Source organism: Eretmochelys imbricata, chromosome 4 (assembly GCF_965152235.1).
Source record: "Eretmochelys imbricata isolate rEreImb1 chromosome 4, rEreImb1.hap1, whole genome shotgun sequence".
Classification (NCBI taxonomy): Eukaryota; Metazoa; Chordata; order Testudines; family Cheloniidae; genus Eretmochelys; species Eretmochelys imbricata.
The window spans coordinates 138530085-138551172 of record NC_135575.1 but is presented as its reverse complement, the minus strand read 5'-3'; the positions used below and the strand labels follow the sequence as shown (position 1 = coordinate 138551172).

At 46.7% G+C, this 21088-nt stretch overlaps 1 protein-coding gene across 1 annotated transcript; it reads left to right on the top strand.

The window, feature by feature from the left end:
* Positions 1-4257: 4257 nt before the first annotated feature.
* LOC144263728 (5-hydroxytryptamine receptor 7-like) lies at positions 4258-19382 on the top strand. Its single transcript, XM_077814700.1, has 2 exons — positions 4258-4766; positions 18611-19382. The coding sequence occupies exons 1-2, from the start codon at positions 4258-4260 to the stop codon at positions 19380-19382; spliced, it is 1281 nt and encodes a 426-aa protein (XP_077670826.1).
* The last annotated feature ends 1706 nt before the right edge of the window (positions 19383-21088 follow it).

The window sequence follows — 21088 nt, the reverse complement described above, 5'->3', positions numbered from 1 at the left end:
AAATGAATTGCAGAGTGGAGTGGCTCTCATGGCCAAAATCCTGCCACCATCTCTCCTCTGTGCCAGGGGAGCTCCAGCTCAGGCATCTCCGCTGTGGTAGTGGGGCAGGGGCAGAAGGGCATCTTTCAAGTAGGAAGGTCCCAGGCTATTTTAGGACAGTAGGACAATATACAGAACAATAGCAACACCTTAAACTCCACCTGGAGGCCAACAAGGCTCCAGATGGGCTTAGGGTCTGTCCACATGGGTCTAATTGCAGGAGCAGGGCCTAAATTAAGACCAGATGTAATGACTGGGTGTAACAGACTTGGAAGGCATGGGAGAGGGAGGCCAAGTGGATAGACTCAAGAGAACTGGATTCTACCCCTGGCTCTTCTGCTGCCCAGCTGGGTGATCTGGGGCAAGTCACTTCACTGCCTTGTGCCTCAGTTTCCCCATCTGTAAAATGGAGATAATGATACTGATGACCTTTGTGAGGCACTTTGAGATTAACTGATGAAAAGTGCTGTATAAGAGCTAGGTGGTATTATGAGGGTAACAATGACAGGAACAACTGGCTACATAGACTCTGCACAATTAGCAGGTTTCAAGTCAGAAGAATTATTTTATAACTAAGAAATATTCAAGCGCTCAGTAAGCCCTACTGCCCACCAGCCTTGGCAGTGGGGTCCAGTGGCCAGAGCAGTGGTCTGGAATTCAGGAGAGCTGTATTCAGTTCCCACCTCTGCCACTCACTAGCTGGGTGACCTTGGGCAAGTTACTTCTCTTCTCTGGGCCTCTGATTCCCCTCACAGAGGTCGGCTGCCTTGTCTATTTAAATTGTAAGCTGTTGGGGGCAGGGAGCATGACTTACTGGGCGTATGTACAGCGCCCAGAACAATGGGGCCGGTAGGCACTACTGTAATTATGATTAAGGTGCCGATTTTAGAATCATCAACGAAATGTGGATGGGTCCTTGAGAAGTCATCACGTCCAGCCCTCTGTGCTGTGGCAGGACCAAGTAAACCTAGACCATCCCTGACAGGTATTCGTCCAGCCTGTTCTTAAACACTTCCCATGATCGAGATCCCACAGCCTCCCTTGGAAGCCTGTTCCAGAACTTAACTACCCTTACAGTTGGAACATTTTTCCTAATATCCAGCCTAAATCTCCCTTGTGGCGGACGGAGCCCATTACTTCTTGTCCTACCTTCTGTGGACAGGGAGAAGGATGGATCCCCACACCCTTTATAACAGTCCCTACTGTATCTGAAGACTGTTATCAGGTCCCTCCTCGGTCTTTTCGCAAGGGCCAGGTTTTTTTAACCTTTCCTCAGAGGTCAGGTCTTCTAAACCTTTTATCATTTTTTCGTGCTCTCCTCGGGACTCTCTCCAGTTTATCCACATCTTTCCTAAAGTGCGGCACTCAGACCTGGACACCGTACTCCAGCTGTGGCCCCACCAGTGCCATTTACCTTCTGTGTCTTCCATACAATATTCCGGTTAATAAACCACAGATTATTAGCCTTTTTCACAGCTGCATCACGTTGTTGAGTCTCATTCAATCCGTGGTCCACTGGAACCTCCAGATCTTTAGCCGTACTACCATCTACCCAATTATTCCCTGTTCCAGGGTGTGCATTCGATTTTTCCTTCCTAAAGGATTTTGATGCAGAAGTCGCATTTTCATGGTAAGCGTGAATTTTAATAAAGTTTGTGATCCCTGCAACGGCAGCTCCCGTGGGCCTGGAGTCCTGCTCCAAGCATTGCAACCTACCACCTCGGTTGCAACGCCGCTCAGGCCTGGCATGTCCGCCCCTCCGTAGGTGGGGGCTTTCCCCCCCCTCCTCTGCCGTGAAGTTGACTAACAATTTGCGTGACAAAATCACAGCCTTAACTATGACATAACCCACAGAGCCAAACAGTAAAACATACCTAGGAAAGGACAAACCGATTTTAAGCTGAACCAGCAGCGAGCCGCTGTGTCAATCAGAGCTGCGTGAAATTATTTTCATTTACGTATATTGGCTTCTGCTTGATCTGCAGTCACTTCCAAGTAGTGATGCTCTCCCACAGAACAGCTAATACAGCCGCACTGTTCGTGAGTGTACTCTTTTCATGGAGCTGCGTTGGGTTTTTTTTTTTAAAAAAAACAACCAAAAAAACCCCAAACCCTTCTGTGTCTTCCTTTGCTGGCCCAGGGATTATCCAGAAGGATAATGCTCTGATCCTCTGGCCTTGCTTCTGATGAGATGTCTGTGAGTGGCTTCACTTAACAGACACACTGTGCTCCCCCGGGGGGCAGTTTTTATTAAGAGCTTTTCCTTTAATAGTCAAAGAAGCTGCTATTCTTTATTTCCATTGCTTGTGTTCCCTTGCTCCTCTTCACAACCCCCCCGCCCCGCACCCTGCAGGCTTAGAGGCCAAGGAGGGGCTAAAAAGCACCCTTAGATACCATCATCCTCATGGGATGATTGTGTCTCTCCCTAGCCTCAGCTAAATTCCCAGCAAACCCAGCTGACCAGGGACCCGCCTGTGTAAACCTTCTCCTGCTGCCCCCTGGCTTCAGACCCGCATTGCCCCTGCTCAGCCAGGCCCTCCAGGCGTCTCTTGCCGAGGAGTTTCAAAGCAAGGCACTTTTCTTGCCTTTTTAGTCGTCGTTTCAGGAGGGCTGAGGGGGAAAGGGAGGAGAGCCTCGGATCCCCGGGAAGGCACCTGCAAGAAGGGGGATTTTTTTTTTTTTTTTTTTTTTTTGCAAGATTCCCCCTCCCTGGGAAATGTCTTCCCCTGCTGGGGTGTCCAAGAGGGGGCTGGGAGGGAGGGGGCGGGTGGGGGGGGGGAGGAGTCGAGGCACCACCCCAGCCCAGGGGAAGGGGGGGGGAAGACTGTGCCGGGGCGTGAAATTGACACGTACCCTCGGCTCACCGGCCGCAGCTGGGGCTGGCTCTGGGGCGCCCGTGGCCCCGGCAGCAGCGGGAGGCTGCAGGAGGGTTTCTCCGGGGGGGCTGGAGAGCACGGGGAGGGGCTCGCAGGGGAGGCGGGGCTGCGCTCCGGGGTCCCTCTCGTCCTGCCCGTGGAGGGAGGCTGGGACCCGCCTCAGCAAGGAGCCGGGGGGCGGGGGGGACCTGGCTGTGGCTGGAAGATGTCCCTGGCAGGAGGGCGCAGAGTCTCCCTTTGCAAAGGTAAATCGCTGCGGGGCGCGGTTCCTCTGCTCCCGCTCAGCTGCGGGGACGGTGGGAGGGAGCCGGGGGTCAGGCAGGGGGTGGGTGGGTTGCAAGCATCAGCTGGGGCTGGCACTGGAAGGGGGCAGGAGTTCTTCCCCCTGAACCCGGGACCGATCTCCCGGGCTGCTCGGCGAAAGCCAAGCCCCCCCCCCCCCCCCCTTCCCCCCAGCCCAGGGTTAGCCAGGGCCAGGGTGGTGTTTAACCTGCCCGGGTGGTGGTCCCTCCGTGTGAGACCGAGGGAAAGTCAGTAAGTGAGCAGAAAGAAAAGGAGGACTTGTGGCACCTTAGAGACCAACCAATTTATCTGAGACGCTGCAACTGGTGCAAAGTGCTGTGTGGTTGCATCAAGCGCCTAGGACGTTGTGTGTGTGTGTAGCAGATGGGATTTAAACTGTGTGTGCGTGTGCATAGCACTTTTAATATATTTGTGTATATGGTTACAGGAGATATTCTCGTTCTCTCTCTCACACACACCCCCCCCCCCAAGCCACACCTTGTGTATTGGTTGCAGTGTCTTTTCGAAATCCATTCGAATGCCATCAACTGACCTATGGAATAAGAGGTTGACAGTTATGCAGCCTTTGCATGGTAAATGGTAAGGTTTCTCTTTGTTGTTAATTTAGCATTAACAACGAGGAGTCCTTGTGGCACCTTAGAGATGAACGGATTTATTTGGCCATAAGCTTTCGTGGGCTAAAACCCACTTCATCAGCTGCATGGAGTGGAAAATACAGTAGGAAGAGAGATATACAGAGTACATGAAAAGATGGGGGTTGCCTTTAACAATGTAACAATTTAGCGTTGTTCACTCACCCTCTGGCAGACTAGCTGGAGGATAACCTTTTCCAAAGCCGGGGGGTGTGGGGGCGTGACTTGGGCTCCCCAGTCCCATTGCAAGTCATTAATCAATACGAGCCAACGTGGCAGATTTAAAGGCAAAGGAGTGATTGAAAAACAACAAATCACGTGGAATAAAATGCTGTGTTTTGTAGGTGTCGCCCGGGAGAGCTGTGGGAGAAAATTTGGGTCACTCCTCCTTGCCATGAGCCGAAAGAATGATGCTGAGGGTCATCCCCAATCAGTTTCTCGAGCAGCATCCTCTCTTTGTGGAGAACACAGAGCACGAGTATCCCACACCGAAGTCACTCCCAGATCCATCCATGACTGAGGGACCCTCTGTTCCAGTTGAGCCAGAACTGCTGTCCTCCAACCTAACCAACTCTACAGACTGTGGAGAGGAGATCCTCCTCTATGGGGACACTGAGAAAATTGTGATTGGGACAGTGCTCTCCATCATCACCTTAATGACCATCGCGGGCAACGCCTTGGTCATCATCTCTGTGTGCATTGTCAAGAAGCTCCGGCAGCCCTCGAACTACCTGGTGATCTCCTTGGCAGCGGCCGACCTCTCTGTCGCCTTTGCGGTCATGCCCTTTGTGATCATTACGGATCTGGTGGGAGGGGAGTGGCTGTTTGGGAAGGTGTTTTGCAATGTGTTCATCGCCATGGATGTTATGTGTTGCACCGCTTCCATCATGACCTTGTGTGTCATCAGCGTGGACAGGTAAGGATGCCCTGACACCCCTATATGTAGTGCGTAGCCAGTAGTACGTAGCTGAAGGGTGTTCTGCAAGGGCTGGGAATCTGTGACAAGGTGGGTAAATGTTGCCATCTCCATCCTACAGCTGGGGAAACTGAGGCACGGAGAGGCTAAGTCACTTGCTCCAGAGAAGTCAGTGGAGGAAAGGACCCAGGTCTCCTACTGCCAGCCTCCTCCCAGGAAGCTCCCTAAAAGTGGAAGAGCCACTGGTACCCTAATTATGGCCCCACCTCCTGTACTGCCCCTTCTCCCCGAGTCTCTGCCCCCGTGCTGCCCCTTCCCTGGGGCCCCACCCCCATGCCACCTCTTCCCCCCACGACCCCGCCCCTGATCGCTCCTCCCTGCCCCCACGCCCGTCGCTCACCCTTATGGCAGATAAAAAGTGGGAGGGTATAACCCTCCCACTTTTAAAAGTGATGGGGCCATGCCCCATTCTGGCACCCCTGCCTCCTCCTCTATCCAATGCACAAGAGTCACTTAACTTCTGTCCCCTAGTCCAACCAGGTGTAGAACAGTGTTAAAAAGCAGAAAGTTAATTGAAAATCTAGATGCTGCATTTGAGCTGAGCAAATAAGGAACAACGTATGTTCTAAAAGCCTTTTTGAATATTAGCTGGCCTCTCATGCTAATTTTCCTTTGCACCTGAGTAACCAGTTTTGCTCAGCATTTCTAACACAGCAAACTGCCCTGATATTAAAAATAAAATAACTAGAAAACCACTTTTATAAATTGAAGACTTCATTAGTCCCAGCTTTAGTGTGTAAGTGTTGGGGTTTTTTTGTATGAGAAAGCCAATTAATTAAAGGAAGTACATTAAAATACAGAAGCCCATATTGAAGAAGAAAAAAATCCTTATCAGGTGTGTGAAAAAATAAAATGCAATAGTGGAATATATGAATTTCTGCTTTTCAGGGATTATCAGCAAGTACAGCTTTAAAACAGAGATCGATAAAATGAAACAGAATTGCCTTTAAAACACACCCACACACTCTCTCTCTCTTTCATTAAATAAAGTGGACAGACTGGAATTTGAAAAATGTGTGTGTGTTTGGGGGGGGGGGTTTAAGCCACCGTTGCAAGGAGCAATAGAGCTCAAGATGTGAAAGTGAAAAAGAACAGACCTCTTACTAAAATTAACTGCAATTGATTGCACCCATTAATTATGACCATCTGGGCCAAACTCACTGCTGGCGTAAGCAGGCACAAATCCAGAGCAAGCAATGAGTGTGTGGAATTTGGCCTGCCCTCTTTCATCACTGATATATGAGCAGACATGGGATTTCAGGGAAATGCTTATTAATCTGGCCAGAAAGCATTTAAACCCAGAAAATGCAACGGGGCCAAATCCTGAGAAGGGCTGAACTCCTACAGCAGTCATTGAAGTCAATGAGGAAGCAGTTGCTCGGGATCTGGGCGATGGTGATTATAAAGCAGATTGTGAGTTGCATCTGAGTGCTCAGCACAGCTCAGGTGTAGAGGGAGAAAGGTGCTAGTTCTATCCGCAGTGTAAAATAGAGCAACCTCAGGGCTACTCTAAATTACATTGGTTGCCAGTGGCCCTGAGGGGCCATTCTGGCAGTTAGGTTCTCTTAGGTACCAGCAATCCCCTAGTTATTGTCCCTTTCTCCTAACTACTCCCTGCATAGGTGGGGTGGGGGGAAGAGTGGGAAGTCTGTATATAAGTTGCTGCAGCAGCTCTGCATCGCCTACGCAACTGGGAACAAGCTTTACCTATGCCATGAATGACGCAAAGCTGTCGTAACGCAGGGCAGCATCAGGGCCTGTGATCCATCCATTGAGAAACTCTTGATGCCAAAATCAGTTGGTGTAAACAACCAACCCACCCTTTTCTCTCCACTCCTGCTCCTCGCCCCACCCCCCCAAATACATCCTCTCTTTCATACTCTGCGAAAGTCAACAGCTGAGTCTTCTGGTATGGACTGAAATGAATCATTCATTTAGCCTTGATTGCTCTTTCCCGCCTGTGAGCTAGGGAGCTGTGTTTAGAGCAAGAGAGTAGAAGACAAGAAATAGCAGGATGCTGATTTGGAGGCTGAGATACTGGGTGATGTTATACAATGATTTGACCTGGGTGCTTTCAGTCAGTTCAGCTGGGTGACCTGAGTAAAGAGCTGTGACAATCACATGCTGCAGTTGAGCTAAGCTTTCTTGCCTCTCTCTCCTGAATGCTTAATCAGACCTACTGTACCTTGTATCCAACCCATCTGGACTATTAAATTGCAGTCTGTTCACGATTATACTCCCCACTCCGTCACTGCTAATTTGTAAATCCCTTTGGATTTGGGAAATATGGAGTGAAGTGCAGGGGGGCTAACTAACTGGGAAGCAATTCAAGGGGAAAAAAGCTCACCAGGGGTTTAAATTATAACTGGAATGAGCTGCTCACCAGAGAATTGTACTCCTGCGAACAAGCCTTCTGTAGGTGTGTATAACAACAGGTGTGGGTCTCACTGTCCATGTGTCAGTGGGGTTTGTAATGAGGTCTATTTCATTGTATCCATGAAACACAATTTTAATACATGTATGAACACACTAACAGCCACCTGTGGGCGTGTCAAATGCTCCTTCTCTCCTCTGACTGCTCCTATAACTGTTTGATAGCTCTGTCAGGTTCATTCATAACCCTCCCCTGCGTGCAGGAATTGGGTGGGAGAGGGAAGATGTTGGTAACTTGTCCAAGCTTGGCTGACGTGAGTCTCCAAAACGCAACGCTGCTCATCTCAGAGAGTGCAGCTGTTCACAAGATGATTGTGCGTCTCCCTGGGCTCCCCTTGGTGGAGTGGCTTGAATGTGCTTATGGGCTCTGCTTGGTTCCTGTGGCTTGGCTCCTTCTAGATGGGGGTGGGGGGAATACATGGTGTGTGGAGGATACGTGGTGGGTGTTTCCCAAATGCCACCCACTGGTGATATCAAAGGGAGATGTCACTTACTGTATCTGGCTCAGAGAAGTGTGACCTGCCCCATCCATCTCTGTGGGGGTTAACTGGGAAGTGGGTTGATGGCAGTGTTAACTATTTCATCCCTCATGTAAGAAAGGAGTGGGAGGGTCAGAGACTTGCACCGTTCTTACGTCATTGGGCTTCCAAGTTAACCTCTTATAAATAGGGCAGTTCACACCTCCCCAATCTATTACTCCAGGCTCTCTGCAGACTCAGGTAGAACTTTTTGTATCACTTAGCCTTTCAAATGAGAACCAAGTGTTTCTTTTCAACCATAAGAGCTAGAGACTTCCTTTTTGCTTTAGATGACAGCTGAGATTCTGAAGAATAAGTTCGCAACTTTGGGGAGGTGCTGGTGTACTGTATCACTGAGTACCGCTGGCTCTGACTTCTGTCTTTGAGTGCCTTTAGTTTACAATAACTGTGCCAGGTGCTCAATCACATACCATTGAAGGCTTATATCCTAGTGGCTTGGTTTCCAGGCACTGCTCAATTAGGCTACTCTAGCTCCTGGGGAAATGGTCAGCAATTCCTTTGGCAGCCTCCTTCGTTTGTAGGTTGTCTTCTCTTTACAGACTATTTCATTAGCAATGAAGAGCAGGTGCCTTCAGTGGATCACATTCCACTGCGACCCATCTGGCTTCTCCTGGAGCTCTCTTGTTCACTAACTAGGTCTACGCTGCTTTTCATGATGGGGCCCCGCTCTTCCAAAGAGGTGGCTGCATTTAATTGGTACATATAAGCTAACAAAAACATGTAAAGGACTTTCAGATCCTTCAGGATGGAAGGTGCTATAAAAATATAGAGTGGTATTTTGATTACTAATGCGTACCTTTAAAAAAAAATCTTTGGTGCAGCTGATGGAAATTTCTGTCCTGAATTTTTTTTTTTAATGGAATATGGTTTTTTCATCAAAACAGACTTTTCCACAGGAAATATCTATTTCCATGAAATTGTGGGAGTGGGTGAGGTCATCACAAATCCCAATAAGCTGCAAATGTTTTGGTTGCCAAAAAAACACAAGAGTTTTGGCTTTTGGGGATCTGAGACAACAACTTGAAAAAAAATTTTTTTTTTTTTTTACAAAAGTATTTTTGTTGTGTTTTGTTTTTCAAAAATGTTCATGGTGGGGAGAAAAAACAAACCTATTTCCCAGCCTCTCGTGGTCTCCGGCGATTCCCGTTGAACTCAGACTCAGTTATACTGGAGCCAGGCATCAGTCTCCTGTGAAAAGAAAACCCTGAGAGCACTGACATCTGAAACAGCTGCTTCCCGGGATTCCCTCTGACTTCTCCCCCAGCGATCACTCCTCTCAGAGTTCAGCGTATCCCTTTCTCCAGTTGGGCCTCTGTAGTTATTAAATAAATTCAGAACATCTGGAGCCAACTGAGTGGCAATCTGTCTATTTCCCAGTAATGGCTCAGAACCGCCTTGCTAATTTCAACATGTATCTGCATACCCCCAGAAATAGTAGCCTAATAATGTTAGTAATTAAGAGAGGATTTTTTTTGTGGTCGTGATTCCCAGGACAGTACCTATGACTTTTAGGCTATTTTTACTAAAAAGTCATGGGCTTTCACACCCCAGCCAGCCCTGTGCTGAGCAAGCCTTCTCCCTGGGAGGCAGGGGGGTCTTGTGGTGAAAGAGCTAGCCTGGGGTTCAATTCACTGCCCTGTTTGACCTGGGGCAAGTCACTTTAATCACAAAGGACTTGTCTACGCTAGTCACTGGATCAGCGGGCAGCAATAGATCCAGCGGGGGTCGATTTATCGTGTCTAGTATGGATGTGATAAATCGACTGCTGAGCGCTCTCCCGTCGACTCCGGTACTCCACCAGAACAAGGAGCGCAAGAGGAGTCGACGGGAGAGTGTCAGCTGTTGACTTACCGCAGTGAAGACACCGTGGTAAGTAGATCTAAGTACGACAACTTCAGCGACGCTATTCACGTAGCTGAAGTTGCATATCTTAGATCGACCCCGTGCGGTAGTGTAGACAAGCCCTCAGTGCCTCAGTTTTCCTATCTATACGAGAATTAGCATCACTTCCCTACCTATCGGAGTGCTGGGAGGATGAAATATTAATGTCTATGAGGTGCCCAGATATAATATGGTAATAGAGCCCATATAAGTACCTGCAAAAATGAAACTTTAGAAATTTGTTTCTCTGTATGTTCAGTCTCCGGGGGGATGACCTGGTCTTTTAAATAGCTTTAAATCCTTAGTTAAATATTAAGTGGTTGTAATATAAAGGATACTTAACCTTAACTCTGACCCAAACATTTACAAATAGTTTCCACATATACATCACTAATACGTGTATATCTCAGACTAGACAGACTATGGAATCAGTGATGCATATGTTGAAAGAATTCCAAAGTATGTTTTGTAGGGCAAAATCTAGTCTGTTCCTGAAATAGACAAGGTGGATTTTTACAAAATAAGACCCTTAATGGAGCTCTGATTTCAACTTTAGCTCCGGAGTTTGAGACCCAGCGCCCTCACAGCATGCACTAGTAATAAATACAAAAGGCTTTTACTTTAAATACTCAACGGCTTTTCCTTTGGTAGCCTGTGTTGCTTGCATCACGTTACTACTTAAGCCTTTGGAATGATATTGACTTTTATTAAAGGAAAGAAATAGATTTTTTTTGGGGGGGGGAGAAAAAAAAATTGCCCCTTTTATTGGCCAGCAACAATATGAGCCAGACATGTTGGGACACTAAGGACTGCGTGTGAAATTCTCTCCTGTGCAGAGACGCAGCCAAGGCATGTGTGATGAGTGCTATCCACCGCTATGCACCACTTTAAATGGTGCCTAAGCCTTGTTCTGACCCTCATTTCAAAGTGTCGAAATCCCCTGCAAGGCTTACGTGCTCATGGTATATATGTAACGGCATCGACGACGATCTTGAATATGTCTGGATTTTCCTCAGCATACATCCGTACGTGTATATTATAGGCTGCATGGGTAGTAACACCTCTAGGCCTTGTCCACCCTTGGGGTGGCGCGGAGAGTACGTGTAGCTATACACGGCGGGGAAAGGCTCTGGCACTGGGACACTAAGTGGCTAAAAATACCAGTGCAGCGGTGCTGCTTGGGCTTGTAGAGAGGTGGGTAGGGAATGTACGTTCAGGCATGTCTATGTTCTGTTTGCCTAAGCAGTGCCTTGATGTCTACAGTGCTATTTAGCCCCATGCGAGCCGGACGTCCACGGCTCGTACTCTGCACACCGCCGTAAGTGGAGACCTACCTAAAGTTAAGGTTCCTGGGGCTCAAGGGATAGAAGAAGGGGAAACTAAGGCACAGCAGGGAAGTGGTTTGCTCAAGGTCACCCAGCAGGCTAATGGTAGAGCTGGGATTAGAACCCTGGTCTTTTGACTCCCAGTTCAGCATACTAGCCACTAGACCAGTGGTTCTCAAACTTTTTTTTTTCCTGCGGACCACTTGAAAATTGCTGAGGGTCTCGGCGGACCACTTAATGATCTTTCCAAATGTTGTTTGTGCCATTAACTCACTATTGTAAAGCGCTTTGGATAAAAGCGCTATATAGAAAAAACCTTAATAATTATTAACTTTTTTTGTTCTACAAATAAAAGCACACAACTCATATTTTCATATCAGTAGTTTTACCTTTTGAATGCGATGGACGTGCCCTCTCCGTCCCGCCACGGCAGCCCCCGAGCTGGGGCTGGGAAGGAGGGGGGTCTCTCCCCGGCAGCCTCAGCCCTGGCGCTGGGGAAAGTCGCCTCTTTCTCTGGCCGCCACAGCCCTGCACATCCCAAATTCCCCCCACCCCCTCTTCTCATCCCTCTGCCCCCTCCCACCAACCCCCTATTCCCCCCCAAGCCCACCACCTCACCTTACACGTGCGTCTTCTCCAGGGTCCAGGCACCTAATTAGTGGCTCCACTAATTAGGTGGGTGGCCCTTCATTGTCTCATGCGCGGCTGCCCAGGTGCGCACCTTCAAGGGAACTATCCGCGGACCACCTGAATGGGGTGGTCCGTGGACCACAGTTTGAGAACCTCTGCACTAAACCACACTGCTCTAGTACCATTGGGATTTCAGATGTCGACACTAAATGAACAGTCAAAAAAGTGGTCACATGATCTGCTCTGTATACGTGTTCCCCCACAAGTAACCCAAACAGCCAGTGGGCCACTGCACCAGGCAACCGTGTTGCTCATTAACTGACAAATGTAATCGGAAAACAAAGCGGCACGGCTGCGTTTAGACTGCACCTTCTCTGAGGTAATGGGTGTGGAGAACCCAGTAAAATATCTCTGCGACTTGTAAAAACTGACCGATTTTTATTATATTTTCCCCATTTTACAAAAGCAGTAAATAAAGCCCTTGGTGTTCAAGTATCCATTTTCTCTGGTGGAGACAGCACAAGGCAGGTTGCTGCATCTGATCTAGAAGCTACTTCTAGTAACTCGCAAATGAAATACAACTACTGCCTGTCTTTTAGCGTTTTTGCCAGAAGCTGGGAATGGGTGACGGGATGGATCACTTGATGATTACCTGTTCTCTTCATTCCCTCTGGGGCACCTGGCACTGGCCACTGTCGGAAGACAGGATACTGGGCTAGATGGACCTTTGGTCTGACCCAGTGTGGCCGTTCTTATGCGCTTATGGTTACAGCTGTCTTCACACCGGTTAATGTGTAACTTCCACTTTTTAGGGGGTTTTAAATGAATCCGAAATGTGTCTGCTTCTAAAGAAACTCAATGAGTTTCATAAGGTTTAAGAAGCTATTGGCCTAGATTTTCAGAAGCGACTAGTAATTTGGGTGCCTGAGTTGAGATTTCAGAGCTGGATGCATAGCACCCCTGTAAATCATCTTAAGTTGGGCACCCCAAAAATGCTAGTTGCTACTGGAAAATCTTGGCTGTTAATAATCAACAGCTGGGCATGACCGTTCTTGAGGATGACCACGTGCATTAGATCTCTGAGTGCATCAGGCTTGCCAGAGTGCTGAGCCACGCCCTTCATCCTGGTGTTAGGAGGCACTGGTGTTGCAATTGTGCTGTCTCTTAGATGACAACTAGTGGCAGATTCTGTGCTCTGATCCACTCCCTTCGCATGACTCAGACAGTGATAGGGTGTGGACGCCACCCCATGTGCCCTTCTGGACATACTCGTGGCATGGATGAGTCCGCAGTAGGCATTGAGCCAACCCCTGTGCCACCCTCCCCTAGCCCCTTGTTCCAGCAGAATGTAAGGGGCAGCTGGAGAAAGGGGCATGGATGAACCACAATGCACTCCAGTCATCCCCAGCTGGCTTATTGTCCTTAGGCGACTGCACTCAGATGCACAAGTTAGAGCAGCCCCAGGCCACAAATCAGGAAGCTGTAATCAGCCCCTCCACTCTGTTGCACCCAATGGAAGCTGGCTGTAGCAGATAATATGTCCCCAGTATACTTTTCCCTCAAGCGGAGTTGTGTTCACATCCTAAACATAGCTGGGCCCATAGTTCATCTAGGCTGGAGAGCTCTTTGCGATGTTTGGAACCATAGTGCCTAGAAGAGCATCATCATCAATAAGAATCAGTGGCAGGTCTTTGTTTTATTTTATTTATAGGCATTTAAGTGAGAGAGAGAAAAACAGGACGGCCAACAAAGGCTTCTGTTTTGCCTGAAGATGCTGATTATTGCACCCCATTGTTATGCAGATTGCTATCAACCTGATGAATGCAGTCTAAACAGTAACTCGGAAAAGGCAATCATCTCAGGAGAAGCCTGCTGCTTAGACAATACCTGAGAGACAGGTGTTGGTGGATTCATAGACCCAAAGGCCAGAAAGGACCATTGTGATTATCTGGTCAGACCTGTATAACACAAGCCATAGATCTTACCCAGAATAATTCCCAGAGCAGAGATATTAGAAAAACACTCTATCTTGATTTAAAAATTGTCAGTGATGGATAATCCACCACAAGTGTGATAAATTATTCCAGTGGTTAATTACTCTCACTGTTAAAAATTTACACCTTATTTCCAGTCTGAACATGTCTAGCTTCAACTGCCAGCCGTTGGATCATGTTATGCCTTTCTCTGCTAGATTTAAGAGATCTTTATTAAATATTTGTTCCCCACATAGGTGTTTATAGACTGTAATCAAGTCACTCCTTAACCTTCTCTTTGTTAAGCTATATAGATTGAGCTCCTTGAGTCTATGACCATAAGGCAGGTCTTCTAAACCTTTAATCGTTCTTGTGGCTCTTCTCTGAACCCTCTCCAATGCATCAACATCCTTTTTGAATTGTACAGTACAATTAGATAGAGTATTCTAGGAACCATCACCAAATACAGAGGCAAAAGAACCTCTCTATTCCTATTTGAGATTCCCCTGTTTATGCACTCAAGGATTTCATTCACCTTTCTGACCACAGCTTATGTTCACCTGATTACCCACCATGACCTTCCAAATCTTTTTCAAAGTCACTGTTTCCCAGGATAGAGTCCCTCATCCTGTAAGTATGGCCTATATTTTTGTTCCTAGATCTATACGTTTACATTTAGCCATATTAAAACACTTATTGATCGCTCTGCATTAGAGATTTGTCCTCCTTCACTATTTACCAATCTCCAATTTTTGTGCCGTCTATAAACTTTATCAGTGATTATTTAGTTTTCTTACAGGTCACTTATTAAAATGTTAAATAGCATAGAGGCAAGAACCGATCCCTGTGGGACCCTACTAGAAATACACCTACTTGATAGTTCCCCATTTAAAATTACATCTTGAGATCTATCAGTTAGCCAGTTTTTAATCCATTTAATATGTGCCATATTAATTTTATATTTTTTCTAATTTTTTAATCAAAATGTCATGTGGTATCAAGTCAAATGTTTTAAATACATAACATCAACACTATTACCTTTATCTACCCAATTTGTAATCTCATCAGAAAAAGATATGTTAGTTTGACAAGAGCTATTGTCCATAAACTCATGTTTATTGGCCTTAATTAAATTACTCTCTTTTAATTCTTTATTAATCAAGTCCAGTAACAGCTGCTCCATTATCTTGCCTGGGATCAATTGCAGACTGACAGGCCTTTAATTACCGGAGTCACCCCATTTAACCTTTTAAAATATTGGCACAACATTAGCTAGCTTTCTTCCAGTCTTCTGCAACTTTCCCACTGTTCCAAGACTTAAATAAAATCAACATTAATGAGCCAGCAAGCTCCTCAGCCAGCTCTTTCAGAACTCTTGGATGTAAGTTATCCAGTCCTGCTGGTTTGAAAATGTCTAGCTTTAGTAGCTTCTATTTAACATCTTCCTGAGATACTAGTGAAATGGAAAGAGTGTTCTCATCATCATATGATGACACTACTTCATCTTTCTCCCCCTCCCTCCTGGAGCTGGCTCTGTTCCTTCCCTTCAGTGAAGGGTCACGGGGGAAGTCTTTGAGTATGGCTCACCCACTCTCCAGCCAAGACGGCTCTTTGTCTGAGGGAGTTATGGGCTGTGGTGCCATCAGCAGGCTAATAGCACTCAGCTCTGCATCTCTCTTCAGTCAGAGACAAAGAGCACTGCTTTCCCAGAACTTCGCCGGGGCTGTGTCTACACTTAAACTGCAGCAGGGCTGCAGCTGCACTGCTATAGCGAATCCATATAGCCACTCATTACCATGAGGTGTTCTCCCATCGCTGTAGTTAGTTCACCTCTGTGAGAGGTGGTAGCTGTCTACACTGAGGGTTAACTGCATCGTTCAGGGGTGTGAAAAATCCTCACCCCTGAGTGATGTAGCTGGGTCAACCTAACTTTTTAGAATAGGAGAGGGGAATGGAGGGTCGCAAACAGGCTGAAGCTCAGCACAGACTAGGTGGAGGTGATGCCAGTGGTTACAATGATACTTCTGTTGACGGGTCGTGCTCACCGGTTCTCAGTAAGTCTCTTGCTAAATCTTCCAGATTCTCAGGTAGTGGTGGGTGGGTGTCTGCATTTTGCTAGGTGGTTGTGACTACTGCTGGCTGAAAAAATAATTCCATTCTCAAGAAAAAATTCCAAAGAAATGAACACTTTCATTTTGGGTTGAAAATGTTCTTTGTGGACTTTTGGGTTTATTTAAAAGGTTTTCTTCGGGGAGGGTTTCTTTTTTCCCCATGTTCTATCACTCCTTCCCCTCCCCTCCCCCTTTTTTATTTCTGTGCTGCACTGGAAAAGGAAGAAATGTGAAACCCCACAAACTTTATGAACAACAACAACAAAAATTATTTCAAATGTTGCAGTCAAAACCCCCTAAAATTTCACCCAATGTGAAAATTCTTTGCAGACATTTTCCTTTCGGTGGGAAAAAACATTTTTCATTGAAAAATCTTTTCAATTAAATTGTTTTGTCCTGCTCTAGTGATGACTTTTCCCCTCGGGCGGAGAGTTTTCCATGATAGATGGCACTCCTTTTGTTAATTTAGTGTATCAAAGAGGAGGTGACCTCATCTCGGTCTACGAATATGTACACGGCGAAGAGACGTCTGACAGCAGATAGATCTTTAATCGAACAGAAAAAGGCCATAATAAGAGGCAGTGGCTAGAAGCTGAAGTTAGATAAATACAGACTAGAAATAAGATTCACATTTTTAACGTGATGGGTAATTATCCGCTGGGACAACATACCTCGGGATGTGGTAGGTTCTCCATCACTTGACATCTTTAACTCAAAACTGGATGTCTTTCTAAAAAATCTGCTATAGCTCCAACAGAAGTTACGGGCTTGATGCAGAAATTATTCGGTGAGGCCAGCAGCCTGTGTTATGCAAGAGGGTCAGACTAGATAATAATTATGGTCCCTTCAGCCCTTAAAACCTATGAATTCATCAATTACCCAGGCGGTTGGGAGCTCCCAGTTGGAACTTCTAGAATATGACTCACATGGGGATACCACTTGGAAGCTCCCTGTCGCCTAGAACATAGTTGCCTGATTAGCCAGCAAGCATTGGCTTGCTTGATGCATATAGCACCAGTTCTCTGCAGGGTGCTCTTGCTTCAATTGTGTTTCTGGGCACAATTTAAGATGTTGACATAGATCCATAGAATCTCTACATGTTTTGGTTCCTTAGAGAATGCAGGCTAAGTTGAGAGGTGAGTGGTTAGGTGGTAGATGTTTCAAATAGGTATGTGGGGGGCAGGAGCCAAAAGAAGGTGTAAAATAAAGGGCTTGTCTACACTACTGGCCAGATCGATGGGCAGCAATTGATCCAGCGGGGGTTGTTTTATCGTGTCTAGTAGAGACACGATAAATCGACAGCTGATCGCTCTAGCATCGACTCCGGTACTCCACCTCAATGAGAAGCGCAAGGGGAATCCCGTTGACACACCGCAGTAAGTAGATCTAAGTATGTCAACTTCAGCTACGTTATTCACGTAGCTGAAGTTGCGTAACTTAGATTGATTCCCCCCCCCCCATAGTGTAGACCAGCCCAAAGGTAGGAAAGGATATTTAATCCTGCACTTTCTTTCACCATCCTGACAGGTTTCAGAGTAACAGCCGTGTTAGTCTGTATTCGCAAAAAGAAAAGGAGTACTTGTGGCACCTTAGAGACTAACCAATTTATTTGAGCATGAGCTTTCGTGAGCTACAGCTCACTTCATCGGATGCAACATCCTATTAGTAGCATGTTCTGGCCCACCTCTTTCTTCCAGTCCCTTGGCATGCAAATTTCACCTGCTTAGACTCTGTTACATTCACTTGCCAGATGTGGGCCTGCCACGCCCCACCTCTGCACCGTGTTGAAAGTTGAGGACAGCTGGGGCGCTTTTGCCAATAGTCTGTAGATTTGAACTTTGCGGGCCTGAAGGGATCTTAGCTCTGGAGATCTCTTCCACTGTGGGTTAGGCAAAGCCTGAGTGCTGAATTCTGCTCTCCGTGACACATGGGTGCAATGCCGTTGACTTCGCTTGGGATTATTCCTGATTTACACTGGTGTAATGGAGAGCAGAATTTGGCCCTGAGTCTGATGACTTTCTAGTCATTTTTGACTTGGGTTTTTGCCTGCTGGGGTGATGAGATGGTCTGAATTGCTGTGACTAGAGCTGGTTGAAAATTTTCCATGAAAAAAATGTTCAATGGAAAATTGGGTTTTTGATTACATGAAATTTTTCACAAAGTAAGTCTTGATTTCCAGCTGAGTGAGAAATCGGATTCACTTTGTCAATGGGGTTCCTATGGTACATCATGGTGGCTCTGTAAGAGGGAATACTGTGCTGAATGATAGCAAGTGTGGTCCACCTAGGGAGCCTGGCCTATAGAGGAGAGGTGAACGCATGAGGCACCCAAACTACAACTCCCATGAGATATTGCACTGGCATTTCTGAACGGACATTTTGGGATTTGGGCTGAAATATTTTGATTTTTTTTTCACTACAAAGCTGGAGTTTTGCGTGGAAAATCTCAACAAACATGAAATAATTTTCCTTTTGGGGCAAAATATACCATGGGGAGCAAAAAAACATTTTCCAACCAATTCTCGTTATGACTGAGGTGACACTTACCAATAGCATTTCTGCCCAATGGATAAGGCATTGGCTTCCTAAGCCAGAGATTGTGGGTTCAAGTCCCACCTGGGGTGCAAAACCACCTTCTTTGGGGGGGAGGGATAGCTCAGTGGTTTGAGCATTGGCCTGCTATACCCAGGATTGTGAGTTCAATCCTTGAGGGGGCCATTTAGGGATCTGGGGCAAAAACTAGGGATTGGTCCTGCTTTGAGCAGGGGGTTGGACTAGATGACCTCCTGAGGTCCCTTCCAACCCTGATATTCTATGATTCTATATGTTTGACAACCTTCACCTTCTTGTGAACCAAAAAGCAAACCTGATCGGCTTTGAAACTGTTTTGCAGGTACTTGGGGATCACACGGCCGCTGACATACCCTGTGAGACAAAACGGGAAACTAATGGCCAAGATGGTGTTCATAGTTTGGCTTCTTTCTGCCTCCATAACTCTTCCTCCGCTGTTTGGCTGGGCCAAGAACGTCAACGTTGAAAGGGTCTGCCTCATCAGCCAGGACTTTGGATACACCGTCTACTCCACTGGGGTAGCCTTCTATATCCCCATGACAGTCATGCTTGTCATGTACAGCCGGATCTACAAAGCCGCCAAGGTCAGTGCAGAGAAACACCGGTTCATGAACTTCCCCAGACACCAGGAGAAGGAGGGGGTGTACTGCATGGACGTCAGCGTCCGAGGCCATCACAGCTCCAAGCGCAGCAAAGCGGTGGAGGAGTGCGCCACCTTGTCCAAACTGCTCCGGCAAGATCGAAAGAACATTTCCATCTTCAAAAGGGAGCAGAAAGCAGCGAGAACCCTCGGCATTATCGTGGGGGCCTTTACCTTTTGCTGGTTTCCCTTCTTCCTGATGTCCACGGCCCGGCCTTTCATTTGTGGTATCCAGTGCAGCTGCATGCCCCTGCGGCTGGAGAGGACCCTGCTGTGGCTGGGTTACACCAACTCCCTGATCAACCCCTTGATCTATGCTTTCTTCAACCGCGATCTAAGGACTACTTTTTGGAACCTTCTGCGGTGCAGGTACAGGAACATCAACAGGAGGCTGTCTGCAGCCAGCATGCATGAGGCCTTGAAAGTCACAGAGAGACATGAGGGCATCTTGTAAATCTCCAGGAAGGTCACGTTCCTTAGCCTACTGCAAGCGCTGAGTGCCTAATTAAAGAACTCCTGCTCGTCCATCTGGCCTGTTGCAGGGTTCCCTTTTCGATTTTCTGTCCGGCTTGGCAACTATGTGCATTGTTCCTCTGCCAGAGTTAACCATCGCCAAAATTGCACAAGTGCTTGTCACCCAAGAGGTGTTCAAGTTTGAGTAGCTGAGGGCCACACCTACAGCAGAAGAAATCATAGCCCTTCCTTTTTCCTCTTTGATAGGAGGATGCAGCCCATGGAGACAGCAGTTCACGCCAATGTGTGGTGCATGAGAAGGCAAGTCAGGATCTCCTGGGTTCTCTTCCAAGCTCTGCCACTGACTGACAGTGTGACCTTGGGCCAGTCATTTATAGCTCCGTGCCTCCGTTTCCCAATCTGTAAAAACAGGAATACCACTCACCTTTGCAAAAGGCTTTGAGATCTGTGGAGGGGGAAAGCACTATGTGCTATTCTTGGATAATCTCATCGGCTGCATTTCCGTAGCAAACAGGAGAGCAGCATTATAGATGTCAACGGAACACATTGTAAGCCCTACACTTTGCATCCCTGCTTATAAACTTATAAACTGTTGTAACTGATTTGGTTCCATTGTACACTCTCAAACCAGTTCTGAGTTTGCATGGCAGGGAACGATGCCAATGACCCTCTTTCCGCAAGCCCTTGTGTTACAGTACCTGAAAGTGGCATGCTTAAAAATAACAGTGCAAAACCTTGTTTAACAGTCTATTTATATCAGAGAAGTGAGGAGCAAGTAAAGACTGCTGTATTTACTGGGATATATTATATAGTTCATTCACAGCCTAGTGATGTGCTTTCCTAATTTTGTGGCTAACTGATTAATCAAAGCAGTACATAAAAGCACACTTTGGTTGACAAGAGACAAAAATGTATTATTTCACTGACTGCTTTACAGTGATGCACCATAATGTACAGAAAACGTGAAAAATACCATACTGAACAAGGTGTCATTCTTTTACAAAGTTTCTTTATTCCTATCTAGATTTTTTTTTTTTTTTTTTTTACATATTCAGACTTTTGGTGCATTTTTTCCACCCTTTGACATAGCTCTGTTTGGCCCTGATCCCAAACCTACTGAAGTCAATAGAAAGAACATCCACTGATTTCTGTGGGCTTTGGATCAGGTGCCCTTGTGAATTTAAAACTTAAGGCACTGGCCTCCTAAGCCAGGGATTGTGGGTTCGTGTCCCATCTGGGGTGAAAAACTTTTAGGGGGGGTGGGATAGCTCAGTGATTTGCACACTGGCCTGCTAAACCCAGGGTTGTGAGGGGGCCATTTAGGGATCTGGGGCAAAAATTGGGGATTGGTCCTGCTTTTACTTAATGACCTCCTGAGGTCCCTTCCAACCCGGATATTCTATGATTCCAAGGCCGAAGAAGAGATTGTACTAACACACGGGGGTCATGGTCTCTTCTTTCCCAGGGATTTCCTCTGTTAAGCCCTACGAAAAGGCAAGGCTGAAGTATGAAATAAAGGCCCTCCTATTACTTCGAGAGAGAGAAAATATATCAAAAGTTCTCCTAAGTCAAGATGAGTTTCCTTTAGGCTCATTGCCATCCTAGCTGTTAAACCTCAAGTCAAGGGAAATATAGTCAATGGACTTGATGGATCGTTGTAGCACATTATCTGCTCTGAACACGACG

What these genes read in the sequence shown, in the direction of transcription:
- LOC144263728 (XM_077814700.1), top strand. Translation starts at nt 4,258, where the DNA reads ATGATGCTGAGGGTCATCCCCAATCAGTTTCTCGAGCAGCATCCTCTC. An exon ending in TGTGTCATCAGCGTGGACAG is followed by an intron (nt 4,767 to 18,610) that starts GTAAGGATGCCC and finishes ACTGTTTTGCAG; the next exon opens with GTACTTGGGGATCACACGGC.